This window comes from Penicillium cataractarum (assembly GCF_028827025.1).
Source record: "Penicillium cataractarum strain IBT 29864 chromosome Unknown utg000009l, whole genome shotgun sequence".
Classification (NCBI taxonomy): domain Eukaryota; kingdom Fungi; phylum Ascomycota; class Eurotiomycetes; order Eurotiales; family Aspergillaceae; genus Penicillium; species Penicillium cataractarum.
The window spans coordinates 4,021,549-4,034,374 of record NW_026622745.1 but is presented as its reverse complement, the minus strand read 5'-3'; the positions used below and the strand labels follow the sequence as shown (position 1 = coordinate 4,034,374).

At 49.9% G+C, this 12,826-nt stretch overlaps 8 protein-coding genes across 8 annotated transcripts; 3 read left to right on the top strand and 5 right to left on the bottom strand.

Moving 5' to 3' along the window:
* Positions 1-447: 447 nt before the first annotated feature.
* On the top strand, positions 448-924 carry N7496_012071 (uncharacterized protein; the record flags this gene model as incomplete). The annotated part of the gene is made up of 1 exon (XM_056704984.1): positions 448-924. One exon carries the CDS (start codon positions 448-450, stop codon positions 922-924), a length of 477 nt encoding a protein of 158 aa, XP_056550944.1.
* Positions 925-1,095: 171 nt separating this feature from the next.
* On the bottom strand, positions 1,096-1,785 carry N7496_012070 (CENP-X/MHF2 family protein; the record flags this gene model as incomplete). Its single annotated transcript, XM_056704983.1, has 2 exons — positions 1,096-1,143; positions 1,204-1,785. The coding sequence occupies 2 exons, from the start codon at positions 1,783-1,785 to the stop codon at positions 1,096-1,098; spliced, it is 630 nt and encodes a 209-aa protein (XP_056550943.1).
* Positions 1,786-2,157: 372 nt separating this feature from the next.
* N7496_012069 (uncharacterized protein) lies at positions 2,158-2,951 on the bottom strand (the record flags this gene model as incomplete). Its single annotated transcript, XM_056704982.1, has 3 exons — positions 2,158-2,619; positions 2,693-2,751; positions 2,825-2,951. 3 exons carry the CDS (start codon positions 2,949-2,951, stop codon positions 2,158-2,160), a joined length of 648 nt encoding a protein of 215 aa, XP_056550942.1.
* Positions 2,952-3,741: 790 nt separating this feature from the next.
* Positions 3,742-5,665, bottom strand: N7496_012068 (MIF domain protein; the record flags this gene model as incomplete). Its single annotated transcript, XM_056704981.1, has 4 exons — positions 3,742-4,359; positions 4,455-4,808; positions 5,241-5,437; positions 5,491-5,665. The coding sequence occupies 4 exons, from the start codon at positions 5,663-5,665 to the stop codon at positions 3,742-3,744; spliced, it is 1,344 nt and encodes a 447-aa protein (XP_056550941.1).
* A 651-nt stretch (positions 5,666-6,316) lies between these two features.
* On the bottom strand, positions 6,317-8,027 carry N7496_012067 (tRNA-dihydrouridine synthase family protein; the record flags this gene model as incomplete). Its single annotated transcript, XM_056704980.1, has 2 exons — positions 6,317-7,822; positions 7,884-8,027. The coding sequence occupies 2 exons, from the start codon at positions 8,025-8,027 to the stop codon at positions 6,317-6,319; spliced, it is 1,650 nt and encodes a 549-aa protein (XP_056550940.1).
* A 796-nt stretch (positions 8,028-8,823) lies between these two features.
* N7496_012066 (WD40 repeat domain-containing protein) lies at positions 8,824-10,376 on the top strand (the record flags this gene model as incomplete). The annotated part of the gene is made up of 3 exons (XM_056704979.1): positions 8,824-8,848; positions 8,899-9,707; positions 9,759-10,376. 3 exons carry the CDS (start codon positions 8,824-8,826, stop codon positions 10,374-10,376), a joined length of 1,452 nt encoding a protein of 483 aa, XP_056550939.1.
* A 365-nt stretch (positions 10,377-10,741) lies between these two features.
* N7496_012065 (40S ribosomal protein eS25) lies at positions 10,742-11,392 on the top strand (the record flags this gene model as incomplete). Its single annotated transcript, XM_056704978.1, has 4 exons — positions 10,742-10,744; positions 10,809-10,863; positions 11,098-11,307; positions 11,370-11,392. 4 exons carry the CDS (start codon positions 10,742-10,744, stop codon positions 11,390-11,392), a joined length of 291 nt encoding a protein of 96 aa, XP_056550938.1.
* Positions 11,393-11,694: 302 nt separating this feature from the next.
* On the bottom strand, positions 11,695-12,552 carry N7496_012064 (putative heme/steroid binding domain protein; the record flags this gene model as incomplete). The annotated part of the gene is made up of 2 exons (XM_056704977.1): positions 11,695-12,195; positions 12,295-12,552. The coding sequence occupies 2 exons, from the start codon at positions 12,550-12,552 to the stop codon at positions 11,695-11,697; spliced, it is 759 nt and encodes a 252-aa protein (XP_056550937.1).
* Positions 12,553-12,826: the final 274 nt, after the last annotated feature.

Below are 12,826 nucleotides of genomic sequence, written 5' to 3'. Positions count from 1 at the left end.
TGTTTCTTACAACAGACCATACATAGGCACATTTCGAGTCAAATTTTGAATTTATTCGCTTGCTCATTTGAATGGATATCCCAAGTTACCTCTCCAAATAGGCATGAGTGCCATATGGTTGCACAAGATTCGGAGACGGACTATCACATCCGCACGATCTGCTTTGCCCTGAGTCTGGATCAACGCGCGAATACGACGCTATGCTAACGTGCATGCCCGGCGATTTGAAACCTGGAAGTTTCAAACTGCACGGCACCTTGTCGAAGCCTGTAGTTCCTGAGTCGTTTGCCGCAAAGCCGAGACCAGTCCATCTTCCAGCCTATGTAAAGAGCTGACCCGTATCCTCATGCGTATCAGTTACTCCTTTATTGTATTCCAAACATCTAGATGTAAGTATTCCATCTGGTTATATCGACGGGGCAAATCATTTGACGTTGATAGATCACCATGATCCATCCGGGGCCACTTCGAGTACTTGTGATCATCTCACAACGCAGCTCCCTATACCCCAAAAGTAATACTTCCCCAGAGGAAATCATCCCACTAGCCATGCGCCTCCTCAAGAAGAAAAACATGTGGAAGGCAGCGGACTATCCCACCACAACAAAACTTCTCGCCGTGCAAAAATGGCGAAGCCGCGCATTCCTCGTCTTCGACATTGCCAACGAAGCATACGATGCAAAACTCGGCCATCTTCCCGAACATAACCAGCTACCCGTTGTCGTGGCTCATTTCAGCAAGAAGAAAGCAGCATATCCAGCCAACTCGTGGGTCTCTCAGCAAGTCAATCATGATGTTGCGATGCTGCATAATGCGAATGGCTTCGATGCTGTCCCGCCATTCATGGAGGATCATACGCTCGGGACACCGCCGGCGTATCATAGTCCTCGGGATATTTCCATGTTGCGAGTCACGTATATCTAGAAAGGTCATATGGTTATTTCAGGCGATGTTGTATCGTATCTCTTGGGCGATGTATTTGGTATCTCGAAGCAAACAGAATGTCCATAAAATCACAATCATCAATTACCCCGAACGCCATGCTCGCTTCCATCCTTGAATCCACATCCGGTAACATATATTGACACAAGTCCACTAAAAATCCATCGTAAGCTGCGGCGCCATCTTCTCAAGATCCTCCACCTAGAGCAAAACATTAGCATCTTCCCCAGCCAAAACACGGATCAAAAAATAACAACAAACCTCCAAGAACCCATCTCCAACTCTCCTCCCACCACCCGCACCCTCTACCTCCGCCCTCTCGAATGCCGCACGCGCAATAGCCTCCCTCACAAAGACATCCACATACTTAGCAACCACCGTATTCGCATCCTTAGCCACCTTGGTCTTCTCATTTTGGAAATGGTGATGTAGCAGGCGCGTCAACAGCTTCGCCGGGATCTTAGGTTCACTCGAGGACACGTCCTCGGTTTCATGATGTGTGATGATCTCCGCGAGGATATAGTCCGGTTCTTGGGAGAGGGAGCGCTCGCGGCTGTGGACTGAGGTGTCGGAGCCGGCGTCTGATCCGGCGACGGATTCTGAGGCGGGTGGGGACTCGACGCGCTGGCGTTTGGTGGAGGATGAGGATTTGCGGTTCGTAGATTTGGAGGTTGAGGCTGAGGCTGCAGAGGATGATTTGGCGGTGGTTGATTTAGTGGTGGTTTGTTTGGCTTTGCCTTTTGGTTTGGATGCGGCGGCGGAGGAGGGGCCTGCACTGCTTGATGCCCGGCTTGGTGGTTTGAAGGGGAGCTGGCGCTTTTTCTGCGCGGGTCCTTCAGTCATTGTTGTAATTTGGCTGCTTTCTGAATGGCCTAATTGTCTTGTCGAGTGTGAAGGTTGATAAGATGGTGGCTGTCTGGGCGGTGCTTGGAAAGTCGACGCGGATCGCGCTCTCTTGAGACGCGGTATCAGGTGATCACAAAGTGTCTACAATTTGGCATAGTTGAATATTCCACGAAACAAGATCCACACAATAAGCTGGTGTCTTTCAAGTTGATTAATTGAAATTAACCGTTCGCACGCAGGTAGCATAGATGCTTGTGAAATTAATGACTACATACAACATGTTGGTATTATGTATCACCATCCAGGCCATGACAAACCCCACTCCTCCATCCTCAAGCACACACAACTCCTTGACACTCCGACCCAGATCTACTCTGTCTTCCCTGTCTGTCCCGGTGGATAAATGACAGTTACATGCAATCCAGACTGATCCAAAGCCACCCTGGTATCCCGCCAAGGAACTCCAAACAAGCCCGAATTAAATTGACACGAGAACAAAGCCGTGGGCACAGGCTCTGTCCCATCCAGGCGGAGATCAACAAGTTTCTCCTGAAGATCTCGCAGCGCGGCATAGGTGTGATTGATGATTTGTTCACGTCGGTCAACACGACGACCATACCCTGCCGAAGTGAACAGGCAGATGATCCAGTGCTTCTTCCGACCCGGACGCGAATCTGCTGGCTGTGGCGGGATGATAAGGGCTGTGCCCAGGGGCTTCTGGACGGAAATAGAGGTCATGTTGTGAGTTTGCATGTCCCTGATCTTATGGGTTTCCCGAGAGCGAAGCAACCCCAGGCAGTGGCTTCGGTATACTTGATATGCCGTGGGGTACTAGCAGAGAGAGCTTTGTGTTAGATCGTCGATTGTCTGCACTTCATTTCACAAACGAGTACTGCTCACATACCCGTTCCTTGAAGGTTCCTGCGATACCCCCTCCCCAGCTACCCTGGGTATTGCAGGCATCTAGTGCGGTTAGTATTCAGACTATTCATAAATTGCTAAGGTAGAGTAGAGTGATAGCAGGGGTGTTACTTACGGATCAGTGCGGACCCCTCGGGGGCATCGAAAAGATCGCCTGGCAGTTCTGTGATGCGCGTCGGGGTTGAGATAGGCCCCGCTGCCTGAACTGACAGTGGAAGAGAGGGTTGAGCTTGCATAGTCATGTGAGGTGTATGCTGGATGGGTTGTGATGATGTAAAGAGAAATTGACGAAGGCTTTTTGGGATGGTGGTGTTGTCATCCGCGGGGTGAGAAAGACGCGTTTTGGATTGTTTCTCAACATCCAGAAAGACCGATCGAAAAAAACAATAGAATATATAAAGCGGTCATCCCTTTGACAGGCAGAATCCCTGGGGGCTGTGAAGTCACGGAACTTTCCTAGTTGGTAACCCGAACTTACTGGATACGAGGCTTTTGCCCCACTCGACACGAAGAGATGCTAGTCGTCACTTATGAGAGTATCAAATCTCTCCCGTTTTATTTCGTAGGGATGTCATAGTTCAAACATCTAGACATGTGTCTATAACACATCAAGTCTATCAGGAACGACGGAGTGTTGACTTGGGAAGGGTGGAGTCACCGAGTAAGAAGCTATCTATAAAAATCGGCGCTAGCCATATGCAGTCGGCAGTAATGGAACCTTAACTTCCAAAGTCACCACCAAATATTTAAAGGGTGCAATGGGTAGAAAATTCCAGTGGAAGCTGGCTCCAGCAATTAGTTCTACTGAAGTATTGAATCTTCAAGACTTCCGCAGTGTCCAACGACGAGTATAGTTCCATGGTGGAATATAACACCCAAGAAGAGTCTCTCTATTAAGGGGTTTGAAAAGACCAAGATTCATTAAGGATAATTCATGTCATTATCCATGGCTCTGGTGTATAATCAAGCACATCAAACCCGGTAACAAGACAATAACAAGACAGACTCCCCTTCTCTTCAGTGCTCATACATCTACTCCTTCATGTTCTCCTTGGGCTCACTCTCCTTCTTAGGCCGCATGTGGCGATGGATAATGGTCCGCAGTGATTCTCTCTTCTTGAGGGTCCGTCCACGTCGTCCTTCCTCCACCGGTGCAGCTTCTGCGGTGGGAGATTGAAGAAGGGTGGTTGGGGTCGAGGAGGAGGGAGAAGTCAAAGGTGAGGACAAGGAGATGGGGGCACTATTCCCACTGCTCGACTTGAGGTGCCGGCTCATGCCGCGGGAGATTGACTTGATCAGTCCTGGGCTTTCTGCCTCATTGCGTTCCAGTCGGGAGATCGTGCCTTGGGCAGTGGATCCGTTAGTTGCCAAATTCTCTTCGGGAACCGACAGGAAAAGAACGACACCCTGGTCTGGGGCAATCCCAAGGAGCTCTTGAAGACCCTTCTGGATGAGATCCGTGTTCCGGATGTTGGTGACCGGCGCAATAGCTGACGGAAGTGCGTAGATCTTCAACAGATATGAGGGAAGTGAAGTGTTGCCGAAGACGACAGACACATTGTGCTGTACCACTACCTGCAAGGCTGACTCTGGGCGTTGGTAGATGTGGGCAAGGCGGAATACAAGTTCGGAGATCAGTCTCGAGTCTCCCTCTTTTGCCTGTGGAATGCATGTTAGACAGGAAATGAGTTGAGGGTTCGGTGCAAATAACGTGCCTTGTGGTTGGTGGCCAGCTCCACGATCACGACAGAGTCCAGAGCAACACGGTCTTTGGGCGAGTTGTGAGAGCCTCGAATAGCAAAGGCATCTTCGTAGTACATTGTCTTCTTCTTGGTGGTGGTTGGAGACTCGTCCTCAACACTCTTGGAGATCACATAGGCTGGCTTGGTCTCCGGAAAGTAGTGTTGGACTGGGGCGACGTTCTCGTCCTCTTTGTCGTCCTCTGGAAACAAGAATGGTGCGATGGCCTGTCTCTCTGACTTGGGGCGTTGATGCAGGTTGATTTCAGCCGGGATCTTGGGTGCCAAAGCTGGCAGCGAGGTCGTGGAATGGCGGTCCGAGGAGACGTTCGTAGCCAGACGGGGAAGCGAAGGCTTTTTCTGCTTGGAAAGATCCATTTCGTATTGACTCTGGTATCAAACCAGTATAGTGAGGAGCCAACAAACTGGATCAAGGTGTTGTCAAGAGGAGAGAAACCCGAGTCCGGGCGACATTGGGGCATTATCTCAACCCAAAACAATAGAATATGAATAACAGGAAGTCGCGACTCCATATGAGCAGTGGATGGATGTATTAATGGAAAGTACGAGGAAGAGTGACAATGTAAATGAGTGAGCATTTTGGGTATCATGGAAGGAGCGACTCGAGCTTAATACAAAGCGTTGTAAACAACAAACTAACCAACCACCATTCATAACCCGCTGCATCGTTGTTCTAGAACTAACCCATTCTCAATTCAAAAACGCCAGTTCGCTAAATGCCGAATTGCCGCTGTAAAAGATCTTGTCGATGCGACGCCGACGGTCCCAAACAATCTCCCCGTTCACATGTCGAATGTACAAAACCCGATGTTGTGGAATAAACTCTTCATCTGTAGTCTCTTTCTTCCAGGAATTCATGCTGACTTCCAATTGACCCTCGAATCGATCCACGAATCCAATAATGTAGTCGTCACGACTAAACTTGGAGTCCCAGTTGATACGATTGATGATATCTGTTTGGCCAATGGCTGTTAATTCATTTCTTTGCAATGCATTCATCAATAGTGAATGGGATATATACCTCCAGCTGGTCTTAGTCTATTCTCACCGGATTGAGGTGGCGAAGGGACTCTTGGTGGACTTCTAGATGCACTCCGACGTGGCGGACTAGGTGATCTTGATGCTGCTTTCTCCCCAGCGTATTCTGGTTCAGCGTGAGAGGTGTTCTCATGCGAAATTTCGATTGTGGACGCCATGACTGTTGTTCTTTAACTGATGAGAAACAATTGATTGGTATTGGAAAAAAAAGAGTGGTTTCATTTCCTGGCTATGAACCTCTTATATATTTCTATAGATATACAGATGCACCCCGGATTCTCATAGATGCCCTATCCCCTGAAAGACCGTCGTCACTGGCCCCTCAATCCCATGCTACAAGGTCTCAGGATAACGTGATAATGGACCCAATAGTAAAGTGGAATACGATTGATGACTCTGGATGACTCTGACTTGGATGTGAGTCAATGTGGCGGAGCCGCCTGACTCACTGATGCAATAGGCCCCCACTACCTAAGAACTTGCGACGGTCGGAAGACTGCATTATGGTGCAACTGAGCCTTTCCAGTTGACAGCAGAGCTTAAAATTATTGAAACGATGAAGATGTCAAATTTCTTGTCCAAAAGTCAGATCTTGGACAATGCCGTATAGCTGTCCACTAGCAGGCCAGGCGGGAATTGACAACGAATTTAGCAAGCCGGTTGACTGTACAGATTTTAAGAAAAGTAGATGTATTTCTAATATGAAGACCAACAGCGCTATGCGAAAACAATGATCTATAATAAGGCTTGGGTATATCCTTTCATGGAAGCGTACAAGAGGAAGTATGATAATCAATGACTATCTCTTCCTATCCACTCACCAGATTATCGGGCGTGGTTGCTGTGCCAGTTACAACATCCCGATCACTATTCGTGGCATCACCATTTGTGGCCTCACCAGTCGTAGCATCGCCATTCTGAGCAGAGCTGGCACTTTCGGCAGTAAGTTTCTCAGTCTCGGTGGACTGCTTCTTCTGCCCATTCTCCTTCGGAACAGTGCTCTTCCCCTTCGCAGTAAGAGCTCCATTCTCCAGAGCTTCTTCAGGCAGAGGGCGAACATGCGGCTGGCAAATCCAGAAAGGTCGGCCGTACTCGGCAATCGTAGCCTTGGACCCAGTCAAAGTTTCATCGGGCTGTCTCTCGAATTTTTCGGGCGACACCTCATACTCCTGAAGTCCGGACTTGACGGCCTTTTCCACAAGAGTGAGGACGTTCTCGAAAGCAGGCATATCTCCAGGTCGCGAGCGAGCGAGCGCATCGCGAACATTTGTGTGACTAGCAACCATTGGCCGCAGAACCTGGAACAGGTGGCCTTGCATGACACCCAAGCTGGGGGAATTGATTCGCTTGAGTCTCTCGCGCTTTTGCTTCTTCTTGGGCGGACCGTCTTCCACTTCCTCCTCTTCTTCCTCTGCCTTTTGTGCCTCGTCAACGGGATCGGATGGGAGGTAGAGTGGCTTCCGTTCTGGAACGGGTTGCTCGAGGACGTGTTCGTAGATAATGTCGAGATACCTTCGGAGGATCGCATCGATTCGATAACCACCCTTGCCATCTCGTCCACGCCAGTATTCCCGTCCTTCACTGCCAGGTGGTGGAGCTTTGCTGAAAATCGTAGGATCGGAAAGGTTGCCCTCTGCACTCATCACACCGTCGGCACCAGTTGCCTCCAAGCAGCGCTCAATATCGTCGTGGTTCAAAATATTGCCATTGGCGAAGATGACAGTCTCGGGAGGCAAGTTGTCCCGCAGATACCGGATGTAGCTCCAGTCCGCCACTCCTGTCTCGTGTCCCTTCTGTTCTCGCCTGCGCCCATGAACGGTGATAATATTGGCACCAGCAGACAAGATCATCTTGGCGTATTCTAAAGTCTTCTCCTTCGTCTCCTGGATGCGGAACTTGGCGGTGATCGGGACTGAAAGCTCCGTGTGTAGTCGATTAATGAGTTTGTAAATAAGGTCCCAGTCTTCCTGGAGGAAAGCACCGTAGTGTCCCTTTCTCGCGATTCCCTGCGGACAACCCAGATTCAAGTCAACAGCATCGCAGTAAGGAGCCACATGTCGTGCTGCTTCTAGGAATTCATTGGGATCGTTTGCGCAGAATTGGACGAAAAGGGGACGGTCAAATTTGGGATTTCCGTCGAGGAACAGCTCGTCCTTTCGCTTCATGTCGCCGTTCGCCTCACGAGTGGGCTGGAAGTGTTGCGTGCGCAATTTGGCTTGTTCACCGAACAGGCGTGCATGGTACATGGGTGAGTATGCGAGGAGAGGTTTCGGCTCGTCTGCGGGCATGAAAGATCGGGTGAGCATGCGCCATGCCTAGCCAAGTTATATAGCGTTAGCTTCGAATAGAGGGAACTAGAGAGTGAAAGCGACTCACAAATTCAGACCGATCGACCATTGGAGCCACAATGTACTTTGGGCTCCCAATGCTTTCGTAGAACTCGCGTCCTTGGAGCTTCTTGTGGGGTGCAGCCGCGGAGGCCAGCGTGGCGCCGTTCTGCGGGGCGCTGTCGGTCGCCATTTTGAAGATAGTCTTGGGCGTGAATTGCAGAGCGCGCCCAAGCCACTGGGAGAATAGCTTCACGGAACCTATTTTGACTGCTTGAGGGTTCGAGATGGCGACAGGCAATTACCGCGGAGTCTTTTTTTCTTGCGCCAGCGTTCTTATCACGGAACGGAATAAATAAGCTCCGCTTTATCTTATCGGCACGTTCGTCCTTATTGTATCAAGGAAGGTAACGTGCTCAGTGGGAGTATTACAACAAGCACTTCTGATGCTGGAAAGTGTAGAAAATTATGCTAAAGTCAGGATGCATCAAGATGATGCTACTTTGAATTTGTATATCTGGTTCTTCTTACTCCAATATATTATATATTGACACCCCCTCAATCGGGTCATGCCCTAGCAAACACTGATGTCATCAGCCTTGTTAAGGTGTTTGGTTGACCACCTACACTCTCAATAGCCCATGTTGTAGTTCCTGAATTCAAGGAAAATATAGATTCGAGAACAGAACGCTCAGCACTCGAAGGATACAAGCTGTGATTTGCATTAATAGATCAAGAGCCAGAGAAAATGAAATCTGATGCCTGAACCCTCAGGCCGCACTGCCAGTACGCGCCGACACGCCTATGATCGCGTCCCATGGAGACTGCTTTCCTCGCTGAAATAAAACACACCACGTCAATACCGCCTATTGCGTCGTAGGAGCTGAGTGCTGCTTGACATGTGAAAGAATTAAAGAGTGGCACAATACCACAATACTCACGCATACGGCTGCTCAAAAACATCAGCCTCATTGATGGCCGCGTCGGTGATGGATGCATCTACGGGAGCTGGAGGTAAATCTAATCAGATTCATTGAATTGACCGCATGCTAATGCTGTTGCAGCCGCGTTGGCATTGAACCTCTCCGATGACGGGCTCTATGCTGCCCACGTCAATGGAAAAGACCTGATTGTCTACACCAACCCAGCTTCAGAAGACAAGGAAGCCCAGGTTGCCAGGATCAAAGAAAACGGCGTCAAATATCTGAAATTCTGCCCTGTCACGACATCATCGACAGGACTCAACCACAACACAGAACGACGGCTTCTCAGCGCCAACGACACTCGAATTTCAGTATGGCAGCTGGAGCCATTGCAAATCTTCGCCGAAATCGAGAATCTCGAGCCCGGAGCATTGAGCATCGACTTTGGCAGCGATGGAAACGAAATCCTCGTCTTCCATGCTTGGAACACAAAAGTCACAATCCACTCCCTCGATACTGGCCGAATCTCAGTGATCAAGACGCCAAAGGGTGCCCACCCCCTTGGATTTGGATATCGCCCAAACACTAGGCAACTTGCCATCTTGCTCAAGCCCGACGCGTCTGATCTCTTGACCATTCATGAACATAAGACCCATGAGCTAGTTGGTCGTGCTGTTCTGCCAACTGTCGATGCCCAAGGGCTGAAATGGAGTCCCGATGGAAAATGGCTTGCCGTTTGGGATGTGGCTAGTGGTGGCACCAAGGTGCTGATTTTCACCGCGGATGGACAGCTGTTCAGGACATACACTGGACCAACGGGGGCAGACGATGCATTCGATTTAGGCGTGAAGCAAATTGAATGGAGTTCGGTAGCTGGTACAAACGGGGCTTCTGAGGTTCTTGCAGTGGGAAAAGTCAATGGCAATATCGATCTCCTACGAACGCGCACGGTATGCTAGACCCTCCTTTTCAGCGAGACTCTTCCTAACTATCATTCACAGTTCTCATCTTCAATTACTCTATCACATGTTTTCCCGGCAGACCAGCATGCACCCAGTATCTGGCGAGAGCGGTTCACCAGCGCCCTCGGCGATGCCGACTACGTCGAAACCTCAAGTTCCTCGGCGTCGAATATGAGCCCCGAATCATCAGGACTACCACGCGGCATTACAATCATGACATTCAGCTCTGATGGCACCCTCTTGGCAACCGTCGACTCCATGCGATCTAACGTTGTCTGGATATGGGCTCTAGATGGTTCTCCCAGACTGGCTTCTGCTCTGGTACACGAGCAGCCTGTTCGGCAGCTTGCTTGGCACCCTTCAACACCACAGTTGCTGATCAATACAATCACCAATAATCTACCAACTATACGATGGTGGTCACCGAATGCTCACCCCGTGATCGCTCGGGTTCCCACCCACAAGAGCGAAAGTGGCAAGTATGAAGTGAAATGGCTGGCGGAATCAGAGCCCGACTCGGCCTTTTGGTTTGCATCTACGGAGGAATATGTGGTGGGATATTTGTCTGCAGAAGACGACTTGGTGAAATTCGAGGTCTTGAATTCGGTGACAAGCCAAGGATATGGTGGACATGCTGGAAGTATGATGAGCAGGTAGAGAAGGACATGGTTGCCGTACTGGACCTCTTAATGTTGAAGAGTGATGATAAATCCACAAATGAAATATGCACTAGATTTTAGTTTCTCATTCGACCTGTGTAAGACTCTAGAATCATCATTTCCCTTCAACTATACAAACATTGGGTGTTTACTCTCCAAGTCTCTACTGTAGTATAAGCGCTGTACCACGTGACATCTGAACCAACGCACCGCAGATCATGTGACCCGCACTAACCGAGACCACAAAGAGGCAACTGGGGCTTAGGGTTAGCGATGCTTAGTCATGCCCCACGGCCATTTTCGTATCTCATCAGCCGACCGCCACCTCCTCTTCTCTTTGAACCATCCACACCAACAGTCAAAATGGTGAGCCCAAATCCCACGATGAACCATCCGGCGCAACAGCAAAACTAATATGTATTCGTGACAGGCGCCCTCAGCAACCGGTGGCAAGAAGCAAAAGAAGAAGTGGTCCAAGGGCAAGGGTACGTTATCGCCATCTCCATCACCAGACACTCCGTCATGAGCACCATCCAACCCGACCGTGAAAACGATTTCCAAACTCTCGCCGGGGGAAGCCGCTTGCAACGAATGAACCGAAGGGAAAATGGGAATCGTTGGATCGATCACGAAAACTCGCTAGACATGATATGATGCGCATCGAGATGCGCCCAGAATCAAAGAAAATGAGAAACTAACTTGTCTTTCCCCGTCTCTAGTCAAGGACAAGGCTCAGCACGCCGTTGTCTTCGAGAAGACCACCCTTGAGAAGCTCAACAAGGATGTTCAGACCTACCGCCTGATCACCGTTGCCACCCTCGTCGATCGCCTGAAGATCAACGGCTCCCTTGCCCGCAAGGCCCTTGCCGACCTCGAGGAGCAGGGTCAGATCAAGAAGGTTGTCAGCCACTCCAAGCTGAACATCTACAGTGCGTTTCCACCGTGATCTATATTCATTTTGCGACTCGAAAATATACTAACTTTCTATCAGCCCGCGCCGTCACCGCCGAGTAAACGTCTCGTTTCCTCTCGTCTTTTCTCGCGGTTCTTTATTTCCTTTTGCTACGGATGATATCATGTCAGATGGAAAATAGGCTGGGTTTAATGCCCTTCTCGGAAGTGTGGACCATTCGCACCTCCTGGACTCGTATCAGGCAGAACGAATGCAAATAAAAAAGTTACAAAACTTCCAAATTTCTTGGTCCTCGTAGAAAATGGGGTTATACCCGTTGTAGAGGCTATTCGAAATCCACCAAAACGCTATGCATTATGATATACATCTTCATCTCTCCTTGTCCCCATGAAATCACATCAGGCTACTCCTCTTCCTTCATCGCGCTCCTCTTCGGCCTCTGCTTCTGCGCACTCTCACAAAGCACCCTCTTCCCCTTCTCCACATCAACAACCCCATCATCCACCACCCTCCCAACCTGGAAATACTTCTTATGGTTCCTAAAGAACCCTTCCCACCGATCAACAGTCTTCTCAACCGCCGTCCTTGCAAGACGAACCTCTCGCTCCCGACGAATCTTCTTCTGCGCACTCGTAATACCCTCATCCTCGACATCCTCAACGGGAACGAATAATTCCTCTGCCCCAATCAAGTCCGACGTTAGATCCTCCTTGAAACAGCCCGTCACAAAGGCGCGGGTTGCATCGCGCCCGGTGAAGAAATTGTAGCTCCCGCCGGGTCCGTAGATGGCCGGGTTTGCGGAGACGTCGAAGATGGAGCCGTTGACGACGAGGTAGATTGGGAGGGAGGGGTCGGAGCCATTGTAGAGGGAGAGTTCGGTGGGTGTGAGGTTAACTGGGCCGTTCTGGGAGGGGTTGTAGTGTTAATATTTTGCTTGGTTGCATGTTTCTTCGAACTCGGGGCCATTGCGCCCGCGGTGGTCAGGATGTGGAGGGGGGTTTACCAGGTATGTTTTCACAACGGGCCATCGAGTGAACCAGGGTCTGTAGCCCCATAGTAGAGATTCAGAGTTGGTGATGTAGTAGGAGAGACCGCACGATGCGAGGATCAACGTGGCGATGATGCGGATGATGTCGAGGGTGCTGGGACCGTGGCTTTCTTCCCTGTCGGCACGGCGTTCTTGTCTGGGGGGTGTGGTTGATTCTGCATTTCGGTCGGACCCCGCGGATGTTGCAGGCTGTCGCTGGCGAAGTTCTGACATGGTCGTGTGTGTGGTGGGCGTTGAATGGGGAGGTTTGGATTTCGTCCATTCCACAGAAAAGGTGTTCTGTTTGGCAGAGCGGATGAGGTCAGAAATCCGGGGGAAGCCCACATCGAGTGATCTACAATACGCAATCCATGCAACCAACTACACTGATTAGATCAGAAATATTGTTTGATTGATACTAGCTACATGATAGGGAGTGTATGTTTTGAGCCTGAGAGTATTTGTCTCAGTTCATATCCTCTCTTTTGGAATTGTTCAGTCCAACTGG